Consider the following 22,185-nt stretch of genomic DNA (forward strand, 5'->3'; position numbering starts at 1 on the left):
GTCTATTATCCTTAAATATCGATCTCAGTGGGAAGTCTATTGCTATTGGCACTGAGCCTAGTGATAGAGATAGTTCTTTGTCATCAAACAAGGAATCTTTAAGGTGGGAATATCAATATCTGGCATCTCCTAATGTTCTAAATATTGATTTTTAGCAGCGTCCTTTAGATACCTGGTAATAACAACTTTAAGAAGAAAATTCTGAAGATCTTATTAAAATTTTAACATCAGAGCAAGGTTATAACAAATGCAAGACATGGAAATGAACGTAGAAAAGATTAACACATAATGAATGCTTGTTTAAAATAAAATCAAAATTAGTTTAAAAGCAAAAATGATTAAAACATATTTATAAAAATAATTATCTGAATTAATAGTAATTTATTATTGGGAAAACTATATCACAGAAATAATGATTATAATTTTTAATAAATGTTAGATCTTTCAGAATATGATGTAATAGACTATATGCACATCTGACAAAAAGTTTGCACTTTAAGCCACCATAATTATATAACCTAGTGAGGCAGCTGACTCAATCTCAATATGTGTCTATCTCTGGGAAAGCCATGAATGCAATACTTACTATTTACACTTCATCACAGACCAGATGGCAGAATCAGTAGAGCAGTAGATAAAACACTTTGCAGTATTTAGTTATATTCCTTTACAAGGTGAACTCAAATCTTACTGAAGTTACTTTGCTTTCATCCGTTTAGATGGAATAAATACAAATACCAAAGTCAATATAATTACCTACTCTCATTTAAGATTTTAGAAACCAATTATAAACTTGTATCTCTATATGTATGATTTCAGCAGTACATGTAGATTTTGAATACATTTATAAAAGGTATTTAGTATCAAGTGTTACTGTAATAGAAAACCAAGTATTGTGGTCGATATTAAAAATATATTAGACATGCACAAATGTTGTGGATCAAATGAGATATTACAAATAATCCCTTTTCGTTTTAAGTTATCTTAGAAAATGATTATGTTTTACTTTTGATCAAGTCCAGGACAATAGGGTTGCAAATTGTTTGCTTAGCTTATTAGTTATCTCTGATATATTCATAATTGTCTACTTTTATTTAGACAAATTGATATTAAAATATTATCAATAAATTGTTTCATAATACTGAAGAGATTTCTATGCTCTGGATCATTAGCTGTATCGTATTATTATTAGAAACTATTACTGCTAACATAGCCATCATTCTTATTATTTCAGTGAGCTATGAAGTATGCTGATAAACCAATTTCCATTTGTAACCACTTCACATATCATTAATACTCATGGGAAATATATGAAAGTCTGAAATTTCCTTTTCCTTTTACCCATTTTAACTATCTCATTTTCTTTCCACTTATAAAGTGAATATTTCATGACCACATGAATAATAATTGTTATTTTTAGTAACTTCACTATAATAATTATTATAATTAAGTGTAGATTAGGGGTACAAGGCAAAAGTCTTTACAATCTCTTATTATGACCATATTTAATGTATTTAACATTTAAAAAAAAGATAAAATCAAGAAATATTTTCTCATTTTCCAGGCAGATTTAACTAGTAACACATTTCTCATTCCTTACTTCCTTAGTAAAGAAAAGGTTTTTCCATCCTAACCCACGTAAACGACTGAATCGTTAAGTAAGAATGCAACACATTAATAAAGTCATTAATAAATATTGTTCATTTCTCACAATGTGAGTATTCCTAGTTAATATAGTGCCTCATACTTTCATCTATTAACACTAAGTTAGTGTTTTTCTAGTTGAAGACATCTCATAATTATTAATCTTTTCTAGTTTGGCACCACATTATTAAGATACCATTGGTTAAGATGAATACTACCACATTATCACTACCATCATCATCACCAATAACAAACTAGAAGTCATTAATTTGAAATGTTAAAAGCAACAACCAAATCATATTTAAATCACATCCTACCTTCTAAAACGAGAGGAAGGAGACATTGAAATACCTGATATGTAAATAATAAGAGAGCCAACAAATCAACAACTGCATGGTCTGAAATTCACAAAATAATCCAGACCTCTTTCTTTTATATTGCTCTATTACTGTTTACTTTTCTGACTTCTGCTTTGTCCTATTGTGCTATGCTAGTACTTCTGGCTATCTTCGTGGTTTTTCTTCACTTGACTTACTGAAACATTCTGTCCCATTTTTTCACCCATTATTGGCAGGCTGTTGTGCACCTAAATACTGTCCATTATTATTACCTCTGCCTCAGTGAAGATGGTGGTTTTGTTTTCAGTTGTGTGTGTTTGTTTGTCCAAGGACAAGATATCTCAAGACCCGCTAGATGGATTTGGATAAAACTGTTAGGGATGTATGGCTTCGTGACTGGCACAAACCAATTAGATTTAGAGATTGATCCAGTATCGGGCAAGGATTCTAGATTATTTTTCTAGGTTTTTTTAACTTAATTTTTTAGAGCGGTCAAGTTCATTTTTAGTATTCTCGTTTGTGAGAGCAGTTGAGTTTATTTCAGATATTCTCATTTTAAAAATCATCTCCAGCTAATTGCCAAAAGAACATTGGTGTTGCCTTGGTGGAGTCTTATGCTCTCTGAGTGCTCTTGTTATATTATTATTATTGAAACTTTTAAAGCACTTTTTTAATATTTATTTTCATCCTGTAGAGTAAGACAAGGCTGTAAACAGCAATAATTTATAACAATAATATTATTTAAAGCATTAGAATGCAAATTTTCTTTATACTGAACAAAGAATATAAACAAAAAATTAATTTCAATTAATATTACAATATAATTAAACATACAATAATTTTGTTGCAGTTTTTATTCTGTTTTACTGTTAATTCAATTTACAGTTAGCAACATTATTTCCTCTTAAATTATTTATAACTGAGAAATAACAAGATCATTATGTTAGCTATTTGTTACTTTTTCTACTCTTAGATGCAACATTCATAATACAGCCTAATACTAATGCAATTCAACAGAAATTAAATTCCTAATTTATACATTATGCCTATTGATACTGTATCACATTCTTTCCACCAAAGTGTATTTATTTAATGAGTGACATAAAATAAAGCATGAAATACCTATTTAAGTTCCATAGGCGGGAGGCCTATGGAACTATAAATATATGACATTGCACATCATATTATTCTAACAGATTACTAAGGGACAATACCATAGGCAATATTCTCAAAGAAGATATAGACTAATTTTACCTTTAAGAGAAACATTGTAACTTCGTAGCATACTTTGTCGTAATAAGTTTGTCAGTTCAAATTTAAGTGTTTGTTTTTGTTTTTAAATCTATAGAACACACTCATTCCATGAAATTCTGAGTTAAAAAAAGTATTCTGAAATATTCAGTTTGGTCATTTTGAACCTTTCAAATAACTTATTTATCAAACTATAGTTCAGTTATCTAACACACCTTATATAGTTCAATGTACTACTATTTCTGCTTTTCTATTGTCCAGCCAAACCAGAATAGGAATAATAAAGATTTGTAAATCAAGCATAAAATTTGACAATAGAGTAGCAGGAATTGGATCATTGTAATGTTCATAATTTTCACAAAGTATATTAAAGCAATAAGTAATGCTGTTTTAGTAGAAACTTAAACCTAAAAAATAGATTTCCTTTAACATGAACATATTTCTGTATCCTATTTCTACCACAATGGATCAAGTCTCATTTGGATTTATTGATGATAACAAAATTAATATACGTTATATAATTGTATATGTAGTTTATCATTTGTATTTGCACTTAGTATATTACCTGTGTGGAGATTATATGTATGTTACTTATAGATACAATGAGAGCGATAGGCAACTATTCATTTAACTTCCCTTCTGTCCTTCTCTAATTCCATCTTAAACATTCATAAAACATTTCACTATTTTTCTTTATAGACATACTATTTTGCTACTTATTTACAATTATCAAATATGCATTTTATTATGAATGCCAGATAATTGCACAAATGTTTTTGTTTTTGCTGTTATTGTCATTGTTGATTTCTTTTTCATTGTTTTCTTCAAAGTAATTAATAATATATAATTTTTTTTTATTATGTTCTAAAATATTGTATAATTATTTCTATTCATTTATTTTTACCAAATCATTCTAAGACAAACACTCTCTCTTTCAACAAGAAAATTTTTAATAAAAGGCATTCAATTCCAAATTAGGTATTTCTGAGCACTTGAATCAAATGCATGTTAAGAAAAGAAAGAAAAATAAATTGAAAGTTAGCAATAATACTGTATGTAAAAGAAAAGAATTATGGCATGATAAAGATAATTACTTTTATTATCTATTGATTATTCTTAGATAATTAATCCACATAATTTTCATGATAGCTTTTACATTGGAGCTCTACTACAATGCTCTATTATTTTCTTATTTCTACTAAATGAAAGAAATATAACCATTAAACTGGAAGATCTTCTAAAACAGTCTAACCTCTGCAAGAAAAGAATGAAAACATATCAATAGAAATCCAACTCAGGCTTTAAAATCTCTTGTCTCAAAACTAAAAACTAAAACTAAAGCTGAATGAAATATGACCACTGGCATCAACAAAATCCAGATGTTCCATACTGCTCTGTGTTTAATAGTTCTATAGAAATGTCTTGTTCCAACTATCATGTATTACATTTGTATATTATCCATCTCTGATGAATTTATTTTTCACACCATAGAAAAGAAGAAATAAAATATCCCAAGAGGAAATAACACAACACCCAGTGAATGGGAGTTCTCTAGGATAAGGCAGGTAAATGAGTCAATGAGACTGCTAATGCTTTATTGAAAAACTGGTAATAGTGTATGAGTTACATTAGAGGATAATGATAGTGCTTTCTGGAATTACGTATTGAATGTTACATGCTGATTTCAGAGTGTAAAATACATGAAGGGTACAAATTTGAGATGGCAATGCAGCTAATTTCAAATAAGCACTGACAGAGGATGGAAAATAAAGAAATAGATTTTCAAGAGTTCATCAATGAGGGAAATGTTTTCTTTTGTACACAGTGACTGTTTTAGACATCAGAGTTAATGTATTGTGAAATGTATAGATTAAACTCTAATCAAGAACACTTCTAATCAGTTTACCAAAGAGAACCAAATTTCTTAGATGAACTTTTAACTTCTATCAAGAATGTTGTATCACACATTTGACGTACAATATAACGGGATAATAATAATGTCCTTGCAAATCGTTCTACTCAAGATACTGGTAATAACCCTCAACAATACGCAACTCTTGGCTTCACTCTGATCCGAAGGTTCTCTGCGTATGCCCATTTATATTGTGGCACAGTCCATTAGGAGCCAACCAATAGGGGTGTTCTAATTCCACACAACAAAGAATAAGGTCACAAAATTGGAAGGAGGTAAGGAGGGTATAGTTGAATAAATCAGCACTGGTACTGACTGCTATTTTATTTTAGCAGCCAAGAAAAATTGAGAAAAAAGTCACATTTAACATGATTTCAACTCAGAATGTGAAGGGATGTAAATGAATAAGTACAAGGTGTTTAGTCAGGCATTTTAACCATCCTGTCAATCAGCAGCCTATTTCCCAGTTAAAATTTTGATGACGTTAAAATAGGTTCCTAAAAAAGTCATAAATGATTCTTTACATGGGAAACTTTAAACTGAAATTATTCTATTTTACAATGTTAAGTTAACTTGGATAATTTCAGTTTGTAGTTGCCTAGAGTGCAGCAAGTGGATCCAATATTGGTTCCTTGAAAGTCTTTGTTCTACTTCAACTTTGTTTAAAATTCATTAGGGGCTCACAACTGTAACCAGAAATTCAAACTGAGTAAACTAGGAAACAACGTCATACTGAGTATAGTAACTCTGTGCTTTCATGCTTAAAAGATTTGTCCAAAATACTGTGTTATGTTAAAGTATCAGCTACATAGACTAAAATTAGGGAAACCAACATATTAGTTGGAGATTACAGAAATTAATGCAAATATTTGGAGATTATGGGAACTAATAGAATATCAAATGCTTCTTTTTATTTGGCACTGTTTCTTTTCTTTTATTTCTGAATCAAATTAAAAGTTTTAGTAGTTTGCATTACCCTTAATGTTATTAAAGGGTTGAAGAGAATGAAAAACTATGATTATATGTATTATGAATATTTCATGGAAAACGAAACAATATGTTGGTGCACTATGAGATGAAGCAGAGGGCAAGAAATTGGTTCCAATCTTTTATCAGAGTTATACAAGTATAAAAGTAATGGAAGACATTATTCATGGTAGTAGGTGTTAGCATATATTTATAGGAGGGCGAATAAAGCTACACTGACTGAATAGATAAACAAGAAGGAAAACATGGTCATATGGTACAGAAATATTGAAAAATTTACCAATAATTTGGTCAATAAATGTTATTGTTAAGAGTTTGTGTACCTATAAGAAACAGAATGAAGATGTTCTGATGGGATGACAAACAAAAACTAAAATAAATATGCAAATATAAAGATAAATTATTTTAAAGTACTGAGCAACTTTTGGCTGAACCCAAAATAGAAATATATTTTTAAAATGTAGATTTGGTTTGTTTGTAATTATTTAACAAATTTGTTGGGTCAGTTACAGCTATATATAAAATGATAGCAGTATAATAATTATAAAATGAAAATACTTATATAAATACATATATGAATACACACACACACACACACACATATATTTCTCTAACGCCACCAAGTCACGAGTCATTGATCATCCACCCTTCAAACCATACTGAATTTTTACAGATGCAGTTTGTGTTTCCATCCTCTTATCTCCCGCTTCACATACACTCTTGCAAATCAAACAAACTTCTACACACCTGGTGCCATGAGGCACTACATTCCCACTATCTCTTTGCAGCTCATATTCATCATTCTCTCCCTCTCCCACTAACTATAGTACCCATGCAGCTACTCTACAAGAACCTGCTCTCCCCCCACTCTTCTCTCATGGTTTAACCTCTCATAAAGCTGCCTCCCTAGTCAGGGCTTATTATCTTGCAAGCTGCCTGGTAATCTGAATAGAGCTGGTGGAACAGAAAAAGCACCAAGTACATGCTGTAAAGTGGTTTGCATTAGGAGGGCATCAAGCCATAGAAACCATACTAAAGTAGACACAGGACCCATCAAATCCTGTCGAATTAACCAACCCATTCCAGTATGGAACATAGACACAAAATGAAACTGAAACTGTGTGTGTATAAGGTTAGTAGAGTTAGAGGCTGGAATAACCTTCTGAGGGATAAGAGCATCCGTTACACTACCGGTATAATTACCTATGTTAACCCTGGGCATACATATGCAAGCATATTATGCTCAGAGATTACAGGTAATGGCAAAGATAAACAGGAGTCTATCAGGAATCAAATTTAAAGTAAACAGAAAATGGAGAAATATCGATCTGGCACTTGTGCCCGTGGCATGTGTAATGGACTTTCGAGTGAGATCGTTGCCAGGGCCCCTGGACTGGCTCTTGTGCGGGTAGCACATAAAATACACCATTTGAGCATGGCTGTTGCCAGTACTGCCTGACTGGCCTTCGTGCAGGTGGCACGTAAAAGCACCCACTACACTCTCTGAGTGGTTGGCGTTAGGAAGGGCATCCAGCTGTAGAAACTCTGCCAAATCAGATTGGAGCCTGGTGTAGCCATCCGGTTTCACCAGTCCTCAGTCAAATCGTCCAACCCATGCTAGCATGGAAAGCAGACGTTAAACGATGATGATGATGATGATTGATCAACAACAATTGACTTACATCAGTTATTATTTTTCAATTCAGTACAAATAGACTGTATCCTAATTAACAGTTGTTTCAACTTCCAATGTTATATAGTATTGCCATTGATATTCTAATAATAATATTCATCATATTTGGTAATAAATCTGATCTGGGACATGGAGCTTCATCAGAGTGAAGAAAAATGCATACATAAAAGATAAGAAAGAAGAAAAGAGCCTCGAGGGGAAAAGGAACGGCTTAATATGTTTAAATCATACCATTTACTCAACATCCCAAAGTGACACAGAAGCAAAATGATATGATTTAAACATATTAAGCCTTTCCTTTTCCTCTTGAGACTTCTTCTCTTCTTTCCTTTCTTTTATGTATGTATTTTTCTTCACTGTGATGAAGCTCTGTGTTCCAGATCGGCTTTATTACTAAATATGAAATTATTTTTAGAATATCAATGGCAAAACCATACAACATTGGAAGCAGAAACAGCTGTTAGATGGGATACAGTCTATTTGTATTGAATTAAAAAATAATGATTAATGTAAGTCAATTGTTGTTGATCAACATTTCTCCATTTTCTGTGTGTGTATATATATATATATATGTGTGTGTATATATATATATATATATACACACATTTTATATATATATATATAATCTTTTATTTTATATTTTTTACTTGTTTCAGTCATTAGACTGCTGCCATACTGAGGTACCACCTTGAAGAACTTTTAGCTGTATGAATCAATTCCAGCCCTTTTTCTCTTTTGTTAAGCCTGGTACTTATTCTATCAGTTTCCATTGTCAAAAGCTAAGTTATGGGGATGCAAACACACCAACACAGGTTCTCAAGCAGTGATGGAGGACAAACAGACAGACAGACACACACGGACACACACACACACACACACACACACACACCGGGCTTCTTTCAGTTTCCATCTACCAAATCTACTCACAAGGCTTATGTTGGCCCGAAGCTATAGTAGAAGACACTTGCCCAAGGTGCCACGCAGTGGGACTGAACATGGAACATGTGGTTGGGAAGCAAGCTTCTTACCATACAGTTATGTGTGTTTGTGTGCGTGCTCATGTGTGTATGCATGTACACATCATACACACGGTACTGTGCATACTGTTAGATGTATGACTGGTACTGTTGTATATAGAATTCCATGTAAAGCATCATTATCCAATCTGGTTCCAGTGTAGTGGTGTGGTTACTACTGTACTTAGTAATTTCATTGGTTATGATATACAGAGCAAATGTAGAAGAAACAACGAGAAACAGAGATCAAATGCTTAAAAGTATTTGATCTCTCTAACATAATGCAATAAAGTCTTCCTCTGTTGATCTGTTTTGGTTCAGCATCCAATTACACATGGAACAACCAATGCAAAGGTTGAAAACAATCACAATAGGGAAACATACAAAAGGAACAAAGGATATAAACTTGTGCTTAACAGAATTTCTCATATATATATATGTATGTATGTAATTGGGTAAAAAGTTGAGGAGTGCGTGCATTACATAAATAATATTTACATGTTCGTTTGTATATGTTAGTATTTAGTATATGTTCATTTACCACACGTTTTTTTGAATTATATATATATATATATGTATATATATATATATATATATATATATATATATATATACATATATATATATATATACATATATATATACATATATATATATATATATACAGGTGTACTCTTTTACTCTTTTACTTGTTTCAGTCATTTGACTGTGGCCATGCTGGAGCACCGCCTTTAGTCGAGCAAATCGACCCCAGGACTTATTCTTTGGAAGCCTAGTACTTATTCTATCGGTCTCTTTTGCTGAACAGCTAAGTTACGGGTACGTAAACACACCAGCATCGGTTGTCAAGCGATGTTGGTGGGGGATACAAACACAGACACACAAACATATACACACAAATACATATATATATATATATACATATATACGACAGGCTTCTTTCAGTTTCCATCTAGCAAATCCACTCACAAGGCTTTGGTCAGCCTGAGGCTATAGTAGAAGACACTTACCCATCGTGCCACGCAGTGGCACTGAACCCGGAAGCATGTGGTTGATAAGCAAACTACTTACCACACAGCCACTAATTTTTCATGTTTTGTCTTTTTATTTAATCATGAAAATATATTTGTATATGTGTGTGTGTATATATATATATATATATATATATATATATATATATATATATATATATATATATAAATATATCATATTCTACATAAACACACTACATGTATGACATGAAAATTATAGAAAGCATTAGAGCTAAATTAATTCTGAAGATAATTAAGGTGTATAAGATGCAGTTTGGTTTTGGGTCAAGAAGTACTACTGATGCTTTCTTGCTCATATGGCAACACAGAACGCAAGCGGAGAATTTAGCTGGAAGTAAGCTACGATACATACCATTTATCAACTTGGAGAAAAACTTTGAAACAGTCCTCGAATGCAATGATACATGATAGAGAGATGTGGACCCTGAAGGAGGAGGACTTGTGAAGATTATAAAGAAATGAAATTACCATGCTCCGGTGGATGTATATTGTGTATACTTTTAATTGTATTCTAATTTTCCATGCTTATCCTATTTTATATAAAACCCCATACTAAATATAACCTGTCTTTGTAATTTTCCCATCATGACACTTCTGTGGCAAATAAAAGAAACCATCACCAGCACTACCGCTGCCGAATAATGGTATAGTCTCGGTAACAAGGTTACATATGTATGGTGAAAATCTTTTAACACTTTAGAATATATAATACTAAGACAAAATAAAACAAAAGTGAATATAACAGTATGTGTGTATTTTAAATGGCTATCATGATTATAGTACAATGCCATTGTTTATTATTTTAGTTTTACAATAATTTTCCATTTAGCAGTCATAAGAATTATATGGCTCAGAATCATATTTAAAAAAGAAAAATCAAAAAATATAAATAAGAATCAAAGATATTTGTAAAAAGTTTCATATAGAAATCGAAATATATTGAATTCATGAAATATTATATATAGGTGCCAACTTATATTAGTCATCATATTTCGTTTTTAACTCCCCCCCATATTGTAAAAGTTATTTAATAAATCTTGTTTACATGGTATTGAGTTATTGGAATAAACTAGTCAGTTGTACTTACTTTTTTTCCCTCAATATTTAATAAATTTGAAATCATATAACCATGGTTATTAAAGTGAAAATTACTATAAAAGTTAAATAACAAAGTAAATGTGTGTGTGTGTGTGTGTGTGTGACTGTGTGTAGTAATAGAAAAACACAATTGTTGAATTGCAGTAAAACTTTCAGCTATTTGAAAGTGAAAGGATTTAAACCCTGGTCAGGCCAACAAAAGTAGTCACAAAATGTGTCTCATACAGAAATATATTTTATTCTATGAAATCTGAAATTGTCCTTAGTTTAACTCTGAATAAGAACTGACTCAGACTGTGACACCAGCCTAGCTTATGCTAACATGGAAAATGAGTGTAAAATGATGATGATAATGGTATATGTCGTTGTGTAGATGTGTGTGTGCATGTGCATGAATGTATATGTATGCAGTTGTGTATGAATATGAAACTGAAAATTTTGTCTGTGAACCAAAAGGAAAATAAAAATCTTTGCAAGTTAGTTATATATGAGAGGTGGAACCTCCAACAATGCAAACAATAAACCTGAAAGTCAATTAAAAAGAAACATCCCAACTAGTCAGGCATGAGAAAATGTAGAATAGTGTGTCTGTAAGCCATACCTTCATGGAAAATATACACAGAACTTTAGTGATAAGATCAGGTATGGGGGAGGGGTCATGCACCACTGCAGTGCATTGCTGCAGCCACCATTTGTCAGTATTTACTTGGGTCATCTGGGGCAACCCTCTGAGCAGTATCCCAGTCAGTCCCAATCTCTGCAAGATATTTCCTCATCTGCTGTGATCATGCAGCATGTGGTTGACCAACAGCAGCTGTTGCTCCATCCAGATCCACAAACAAAGAGAACATGACATACAGAATCCAACTTGGAAACTTGAACAAAATGACAAAACAATCTGAGCTGATGCTCCTGAATCATGCAAGTAAAAGGATACATCTCTGAGTCAGTTGCTGGCTGAATATGAAATCTGACTAATAGTAACCCATAATCTTGTGAAACATCCTGGCACCAAAGGAGTTCAAGCTCCTATGGGTCCAGGGAGTGTCCAAATCTTGCAACTATAAAGCAAAACAGGAAGGACCAGAGACCTAAAGATCCAAACCTTCGTTCTCCTGCTCAAATATTAGCAGTATCAAACACTCTTGTCCAGTGAGTCCACAACTATACCAGCATGCCCAAGTCATTTTAAGACTTCGGACTTACAGCTAATGCTGCTAAATATAAGACTGCCAATATAAGTGAAATGGCCAACAACTTTTACATTCTCACCTACAACTGAGCCAGACTAGAAGGCCAATGAGGGAAACTCTAATGTGAAGTGATTCACCTCAGTGAAAATAGAGCATTCCTGAAAGCATCCAGAGACTCAGCAAGAATAACTGCATCATCAACAAAATTCTGGTCAGTAACCCTAATTTTCCCAGTGAGTACTCCACAACTCAACTGAGCCATCATCTGGCAAAGAATCAAGTCCAAGTAGGCATTGAACATTGTAGGAGCCAAAACAACCCTGACAGACCCCAGATCTAACTGGGAAAAAAGTTAGATGTTGAACCTCCACTCCAAATTGCACTTAATGTTCTGGTATACAAGGCCACCATTAACCCATCTAGAAAGGAAGCACCAGAACCCTCCAGAGCACATCCCTGTCTACTGAGTGAAATGCCTTGCACAAAAGCTGCAAGCAGCCCCTGCCAAAAACTCTGCCTGCATTCAATGAGTACTCAGAGAGCAAGGGTCCTGTCAGTAGTTGACTTCTTTTGCGTGAACCCTGACTAATCTGGCAGATGATTTCATACTCAGTTTAAAATAACCTGGTAAAGACCTTACTGGACACTGAGAGGAGTGTAACAACCCTGTAGTTGATGTAGTCATGGCAACTACCTTTACCTTTCAAGAGAGGAATAATTATGCCTTTCTCCAATCAGGTCGTATGATGTCACTGCTCTGAACTGAGTAAATCATCTGCCATAACTGCAAGATAATGATGATAAATTTATGTGAACTATACATACACACATATTTATATACCTAAGCATACATTCCTTTACTGGTTTTAACCGCTGTGCCATTGTTACATTGCGGGAGTGTTATAACACTGCTGAAGCTTTTATCTCTTTTTTGTATTTTGGTAAATAATAGGAATTTGATGTCATTACTGATATTTGCATCTTATGCTGTGATGAATACTTATTCGACTCAATAGATTTTTCAGGTGTTCGTTGAATATGTAAACACCTTATGTTTTTCAATATGACACTGAAGAGCTCATTTGAATGTAATACTATTACTATAGACAGTCCTAATTCAGAAAAAAGGGTAGAAATGTTTTGTATACTGCCGTAGCACAGTTTAGTATTTTGTACAACTTTCACTGCCAAAGTTTGCTTCCAGGCTTTCCTGATATAAATTATTACTTCAAGAATAGAGACTTAATGCTTTCAAACTCTCCCAGTGAACTGTCTGTTTCATAAAAGTAATCTCTCTTTCAATGGACCATTTGATTGTTTCCAGTTCAGTAGGAAGTGTCATACTACGAAAGACCAATAGCTGGAGTAAAAGTCCAGATGTCTAACAGATGTCTTCCACAAAATTAATTTTATCCCATCAGGATTTATCCCATTGTTGCCATCTTAGTTATAAGTGGAGAAAGATGTATCATTATTCATTATAATCCCAGTCTGTACAGACATTCTAATTGTGGACTTGCAATTCAATTTCTCCTGGTCCTGTGTTTTATCAGATTGACAGTAAAATATTTGAAACTTTCCAGCAATGAATCGAATATTTTTTCACCAGCTTCCCTTGATAGGGTGAAGGCATATAACCAAGTAGTCAGGTAATTGGATTCATGACTCTTAGATTATAGGTTCAGTTCTTGGGTTTAATGGTGTATTGTATTATTGAGCAAGGTGCTTCATTTCATGTTGTTCAGCTAAAAATGTCTACCAATTGTAGCTGATGAGTATGATAGACTGACATTCCAGTCAGGAGAAATCTTTTATTCTTAACACTCTAAATGCCTCAGAAACCTGGATAAATTCCAGCCTCAAAAGCCTGTTAGCCTAAAACAGACAAAACAATATTAAAACACCTCTGTAGGTTTTTCAGTATAATCGTGACATATGATTGCCTTTTATAGCTTTGTATTACACTGTAGTTAACTGATGATGTGTCTGAGATACACGTGTGATATTTTAGAGAGGTTGAAAGTCAAACAATACTTATTACTTGAAATCTCAATGTCATCAATCTTTTTATTTCATTCAGCAATAATTTAAGAACTTGCTTCAGAAATTTGTTTTGAGCCCAAATACAACTAAAAGAGAAAATCTCTTGAAATCTTTAATTAACAAAGAACCTAAATAATCATTTAGTTGTAGCTTACTTTGACCAAAATTTAAATAAAAACAACACCGGAATCCGATGTCAATAAAGGTAATTTTTTTTAATAACAACTGGATTTATAAACTAACAGCTTTTATTTGTTTTCAATTCAATTTAGTTTAGTGAATTCAATGAAGAATTTTTCTTTCTTATTTGCTTCTTTTGAAATGGTTAAATTTTGTTTTTTTAAATTCATTTTGCTTGAAATGGAAATATTCATGAATTTAAGCCACTGCAGATGGTCCAAATAGAAAGCTCTTGTCATACAAAAAGGCAATCAGATAAAGTTAAATAGAAATAAAAAAACGTTTCCAATGAATAAACTATGAAAGTCTATCATAAAGCAATTGACATTCTACTTCAGTATGTTTGTTAATTTCATTAAGAAATTTCTTAACAATGTAACACAACAGTAGCTGTTGCATCTTGCAATGAAGGAATTCGTTTCTCTTCGATCTAGGTAAAGGATTTTTGTTAGTGCTTGCGGCTTGTATAGTAATGTTATGTTTTATTCTATTTCCGTTATGGAAAGTGTGTTTCTGTTACAGATCATTACTAAGAGAGTTGTTGTTACTGAGAACAACCATGACAACAACTTACCACACCCTAGAGCAGAATTTTCAAAAATATTTATATCTGCAAAGAATAATTTTGGAAAGATCAATATATTTTGGATAAATATATTGATTTCTCAGCAATTAGGAGAAGTGTTATACACTTCCTACATAGCTTTAGAAAGTCAATGTCATTAATTTATTTTATTTATCTATTTACTGTTGATTGTATGATGGTTAAGTTGGCTTTGATATTTCATGGAAGTTGCTTTTTACTTATCATCTAATACTGCAATTATTCTTAGAAAAACTGTCTCTTTTTATTACAGGATAAAAGGTACTTGCTTTCTATTTCCTTTATTAATTTTTACCATCAAAGCAGTATTTTGTGTCTATACCTTTGTAAGAAGGATAATTGCAGCCATATGGTTATGTGGATAGATTGCACTCAGTCACCATATTATAGCGATTTGTACCAAAACCTTCACAAAGAAAGCATGTACAAAGAAATACCAATATTTAAGGGAAAAAAAAATCAATTCCTATAATTCCATTCATGTCTGTACTAGAACATCCCAAAATTTATGGAAAACAAATCAGTTGTAAATAACTATATTCTAATTTGTCCTTATTACATTCATTGACAGCTTCATTTTTACATAGACACTGTAGTCATTTGATGACATATTGGCACTGCCAGCATCAGCAGTCATGAAATAGTTAAAGAATTATATTGCTTAAAATATGATACAATGATTAAATAATAATTTCATAATTCTCTACACCAATAAAGATTTATCAATTAACCATGAAATCTCAGATATAATGGAAATGTGAGAAGACAATTTCAGTGATCATCTCTTTCTCAAGGTATTTGTGTAGTAAGTAATCAAATTCAAACAACTGATTCCATTTGCTTGGAAATTACATCCTTAAGAAATATTAACATAAACAATGATATTTTGATTACCAGAACTCTAACATTTATATAACATTCTCCTAATTTGTATAACATGGTTATAAATACACATCCAGTGGTAAGCATGCAGAAGCAGTGCTTTTGTTATGACTAATTCCACTTGAAAACCTATGTACCTGAAGTCACAATGATGATGATGAGCTAATAAGTGAACCTTTGTGTTGTCACTTGACTAGCAAGAAATAGCAGCCAAATTTCACACACTATAAAGTATAGGATCTTGAAAAAGAAGACATTTAACAATATAACCCAGGGTGCTAGGTGCTGGGAAAAAGAAAAAAATGTGGGGTCTGGCTGGAATAATTTTGGATTAAACAACAACAACAACAAAAAAAAAACACTCAGTTGCTCATTATATTGTACTGTAATGAATAATACATATAAGGTTATTTTTACACACATATATATACACAAACATGTTATTTTCTACACATTTATATGAAATATCAATGACAACCATCTTAACACTTAGGAGATGACAGGGCCGATCTATCAGCCAAAAAGTCCAATGACGAAGGAGATTGTATTAGTTCATTCAATTTCCAACAAGAATATATATAGTTTTATGCATGTAAAGTAATTTCTTTATTTTTCATAATTTTTTTTTGAAAAATAAGTGCATGCCCATTATAGGGCTTGTGAAAAAGGCTCCATCTTCTAGGCAGTAAAACTCCAAATGAGACGCCATCTCCAAAGGGTTAAACACTACTAAAATCCATTATATATTACTAGCACACAAAACATGTAGTCTCATATACACAATCATGTTATTTTAGATATATTTATACTAATATATAAGCAGTCTTATACAGAGGTTATATTAGTATTATTTTCACTGTAACAATGAGAGTATACAATGACAATAAACCTGAAATTAATTACCTGAATCTACTCAGAGTATATCCCTCTTCATATACGTTACTAACTGATCAACAGTTAAGAATGCTGGATCAACAAAACTGATACCAAGTATACAAATTTAGTTTTAGCATTTCTATGTATGGTTTCATATCTATGTCTGTGCATTAAAATGCAATACTGAAAGAAAAATAAAGTTACAAATGACAATAATATATGTCTATTGAATTCTAAATGGTTGAGCTTAAATCTGTATCTCTTTTTTTTTTAGCTAAAACAGAAATCTAGTACATAGAATTAGTAAAGAAAGAATTGGCTAGGATTTAAAATCCACTACAAAGTTTCCAAAAACCCTTCTTTCAAGAATATAAGAATAACTCAGCTGTAAAAGAAGTTTCTTAGTCGCATTCTCTAATCAAATAATGCCTCAGTAAAACTTCCACGTTTTATAAATTCTGATGTAACTCTGGCCAATGAAATATAAACTAAAACAGAAAAAAAGTAATAAAGCCATACGATGAAGATACATTTACATGAATTCCACACAGATGTGTAGGTCACAGAATTCATAAAATAGGGTTAGAGTATGGAGACTTCTAGCAGGAATCAAACCCATTATAAAACTTTAATTCAGCCCAAACTTTAATTCTACCACAATGCCTATTACTGTATTCTCATGTGAACTGCACTGTGAACTGTATCGGGAAAGGACTATTCTTAGCAAAAGAGACTGTGTCAGGACAGCTACGAACTATGACCATAGACACAATTCATTATTAGTGACGTGAAACAGCAGCCAACTCTTCCCCTAGCTTTGCCCTATCATCTTATCAAAGAAACTACACACTACATAATATAGCTCTACACACTACATAATATACGATGGCTGAGAAAAAAATGGTTTTGTCTCAATTAACCAGTATTATAGTTAACTGTTTCTATTAGCCTCAGTGATTAGGGAGACTGTTTAAAAGTTATTTCAAAGCTAGGTCACACAATATCACTTGTTAGAATAACTGACATTAGTTTCAGTAGAGTAATTGTGGGATTCAGGTGTGTAGCTTGGGATTTAAATTTTTTTGTTATTTTCTGAGAAAATGCCTCCCCCAAAAAAGACCAGCACCATTCAAATTGCAACTATTTAATTCAGGGCTGGACAGTTGGAGTCAGAAACAATGGAGTCGATAAAATATACCACATTCATTTAATAATATAGAGGAGTGGGAGTCGGAGGTGCCAATAGTAGAGGAGTCGGGGTCAGAGTCAAAGTCTTTTGTTTCGATTCCACAGCCCTGATTTAATTTGAAAACATAGGTAACGGCAATTCTTAGCAGATTTATAAGTTATTTTGCAAATATTAGATATTAATATCAATAAACAATTGGTGGATGCAAACAGAATGAGCAAGAGTAGATTTATGCTATTGCGGGAAAAAACACAAGGAAAAAGGAAGGCAATATGTGGGTTCCATCACAATATTTGACCTGTGAATAAAGCATTAATATATAGCAGTAAATAAAAACTAATATTATAATCAAATCATTCAAGAAATGTGAAATTATTAATGAATTTGATTGTGTAGAAGACAATTATCCATAGGATGCTGTTGGTGAAGAAGTAGCAGAAGATATACAGCAGCAGGTGATAATGAATAGCAATCATGAAAGCAGATCTGTAAAATGATGCATTTCTCTCTGATGACTGTGAAAGTTTATTTGGTGCTGAAGATGAAGAACAGTATGGTTTTGCATGATTTTTTATGAACTTTTGAATTTGAAATGTATAAAATTTACCATGTAATTGTAATTTAAAGCCATATTAAATTTCTACTTCAATTTGACATGCATAAATTAAAGTTATGGAATTTAAATTCGCTCACTATCAATTTCATTTTAATATTTATAGTCTTAAACTGTGCTGAAGTGCCAAGCCAGAAATAAAATTTCTGTAATGATTTAGCCCTGCAATGAATGCATCCTTGACAAATGTAGTTATTCAAATATGGTAGAAACAAGCAAAACATCACATGCAAATATCTGTAAGAACTCTTGGGCCATATTTACTTAGTAAGACAAATATTTTGATGTGCGTAATGGATAATTATTGATATTACTCTAATTCCTTATTTTTTTCTCTTTATTCATCTACAATATCATTTATGGGTGTACAAGACTTGCATCCTGGATTTCAGTCCTTTAAAAGTAACATCTGTGTAATAGTAAAACCCAGAAATATAGCCTACAAGTCTAGTATAAAAATGTGTGTATTGAGAGAGAGAGAGAGAGAAAAAGAGAGGGGGGGGCACACACATATAGATAGACAGACAGGGAGAAGAAACAGGCATTATTAAAAACACAAATTTCCTGTACTACATTCCATCCAGTTGAAATCTAATTTGCATTGTTTTGTTATTAACCATTCAGTTACTAATTAATCAGCTGAAGATTGCAAACAATTTAGTTGTTGATAGTTCACTTATGTCTACTGCTTCCTTTCTCTATTTCCTCCCATAAGAAATAATACACACCAACTTCTAAAAATTAAAGTTAGTATTAAAGTTTCATAAACATCAACATACTTATTTTACTAAGTGTAAAATGTTTCTCCTGAAGCTTTGTAGTTTACTCTGATAGCAGAATATATGAATAAAAATAGAAAATTTATACAGAAAAATTTAGAATGTTTGATAGAAGATCTGCTAATTATTTTTTCTTACTAACAAGTATATATTTATTGTTTTCATCACTTATGTGGCTTTATTAAGTTCTTTTGAGTAAAACTGAAAATAGACAAAAAAATGAGAGAAGCAAAGAAAGCAAAAGAGAGAGAGTGTGTATGTGAGAGAGAGAGTGTGTATGTGTGAGAGAGAGAGTGTGCGTGTGTGTGAGAGAAAGAGAGAGAGAGAGAAAAGTAGTGAAATAGTTACTTACAGAAAACCGTAACTTTGATTACATGGCTGACTGCGTTAGCTACCCCGTTGTCTGCAACACACTCATAGAGGCCATTACAGTAACGGGAAATGTTGTGGATCATCAAAACTTCTCCAGTCATGCCTATCCCTGGAACACAACATAGAAGACATGTATTCAGGCCCTCTCCAGTCATGCCTATTCCTGTAATACAATATACAACACTTAGTCAGAAACAGAATCACCACAAACATCGATACACAAGACGATAACAAAAAAATAACGACAATGAAGAAATTTAAGATCAATAGAACAATATCCCCAGAACAATGTGAAGAAACTATTTGCTTGAAAAACCGAGGAAAATTTCCTAACAGTACATACACATCATAAAATATCTGATAGAACAATATTGTTAGGTTAATGATTCTATGTTTATTAAAGGAGACAACGCTGTCAATTTTACAGTAAGTATTGGTAACTGAAGTCTTACTAAAATAGTGTGAAATTTATAATATAAGATGCTTATATTGTATGCAATCTAACAGTGACAGTTGAAGTATTATAGTTAATATTAATGATTTAAGTGTTGCTATTTATGTGTACTGAGGGAAAACAGTGGTGGATGAAGCTCCATGTTTATTACATAGAAAATGATAAACACTGATATACACACATGCTTTTATATATATATATATATATATGTATATATATATATATATATATATCTATATATATATATATATATATATATGTAAAGACATGGTTATTAAAAGAGCTTGTAAACACAGAAATGAACATTTATATAAGATCACTTATTGCTGCAATAATATGTGAACATTAAAAAAAAAAAAAACCACATTGATTGTGATTTCTTATAGAATTAATCCATTTCAGTATTCATTGATAAATTGCGAACAGAACCTCACCTCATTAATATACAAGTGCCATGAATCTAAGTTCTATTAACTACAAACTTGCTAATCTTTATCATCTAAGATCAATTTATTTCCACAAGATTCATTCCTATGCTGGTGCATTTCTCAAGATATTCATCATGTGTCTGAAGGTCTGTGAAAATTAATTGAGTTTTATCTACTTATTGCTTCCAAAGGTATAAAAAATGTAAGAAACAAACTCTACTTCTTTTGATTATGACCTAAGCAATATTTGTATGATCATCTCTATACCAAGTACAATAGTTAACTTACTAGTTTACAATCCAATTTTATAACCCTGGGTGATTTTACCCTTTAAGAATTCCATTACATCACTACAGATTACTTCAGATAACAGCAATTCTGCATTATCACTTCTAGAGAATTAATACTTCAACAATCCTATTTTATCACCATAGCTGACTTAACAAACCACTAAACTTATTTTATCTCTATATAGTTGGATTTAAAATCTATCAAACCTATTTTAAGACTTATTAATATTCTTAATTCATGAAAATAGGAAACAACATTTTAAAATCCTAACCTATTATCATAGTTGCATTTACACATCTGACCATATACTCTCATCAAAGCCAACAGCTCAGTTAAACGATTCCAGAATATGAAAGCAATGAAAACAAATTCAATTTGAAAGGCATATGATACTGGATATTATAATAATTATTCCTAAATTGCAAAGACAATAAGACTGGATAGTTTAGATATCACACACACACGCACACACATATATGATGGACTTTGCTGTTGAAGATGATTTATGAGCATTCAACTTTTGCCAAACGAAATGCACAAATGATTTGTTCATAATGATCAAGTGTCCGTGTCACGCATTAACTCACTCTCCCCATCAAGTTGGTGTTGTCTGAACAAGTGCATGGTGTACCACTCATCAGGTGTTAAAGTGATTGCAGAGCAACGTAAGATAAAATGTTTTGTTCAAGAACATAAAGCACCACCTGGTCTAGAAATTGAAATCACAATCTAGTGATAGTGAGTGCAACACCCTAACCACGAAGCCATGCACCCTCAACACTACAGGCCAATCCCTCACTTATCAATGTGTGGCATTTTCACACACACTGTGAATCCACCTCATCAAGGAAATGGAAGGAGCAAAGTTTCATGTTCAAACTTAGCATCATGTTACAGACAGGCTTAGATGAAGGTTTTCCATTCAACTCCTACACCTCCATTTAATTCTTTAAACCCTTTCTTGTATTTCAAATCCCCTCATCTTTTCCTCTTGTCTCACTCGTGAGTTTGCCTGTTTCTCCTCATTCCATTACTTCTTCCTTCTTCTTTCTTATATTGTTTCTCCTACCACTTCTTGTGGATATGATGCTCACACGATCCTGTTCTTTCTTATCAGTTGTAGCCAATTTTTTTTTTAACTTAAAAGATGTAAAACTTTGTGGTTTCTCATTAATTTCCCTCTCTTCAACTTTTCCATGTCCAAAATTGAGTTTTTGCTCTTAACTGCATAATATATATATATATATATATATATATATATATATTATGTGAAATCCAGGTGCTTACTTC

The 22,185-nt window shown here is 32.2% G+C and overlaps 1 protein-coding gene across 7 annotated transcripts in view; it reads right to left on the bottom strand.

The window, feature by feature from the left end:
- Positions 1-22,185, bottom strand: part of LOC106882996 (opioid-binding protein/cell adhesion molecule) — a 794,708-nt gene that overhangs the window by 89,977 nt on the left and 682,546 nt on the right. For 6 of the 7 annotated variants that reach the window (XM_089350587.1, XM_089350588.1, XM_089350586.1 and 3 more), the window contains one exon: positions 19,703-19,885. In XM_089350587.1, the coding sequence (XP_089206713.1) occupies positions 19,703-19,885 (183 nt within the window). The remainder of the gene's footprint in view (positions 1-19,702; positions 19,886-22,185) is intronic. The other variant, XM_089350585.1, reaches the window with a different exon arrangement.

Source organism: Octopus bimaculoides, chromosome 4 (genome assembly GCF_046866305.1).
Source record: "Octopus bimaculoides isolate indiv1 chromosome 4, ASM4686630v1, whole genome shotgun sequence".
NCBI lineage: Eukaryota > Metazoa > Mollusca > Cephalopoda > Octopoda > Octopodidae > Octopus > Octopus bimaculoides.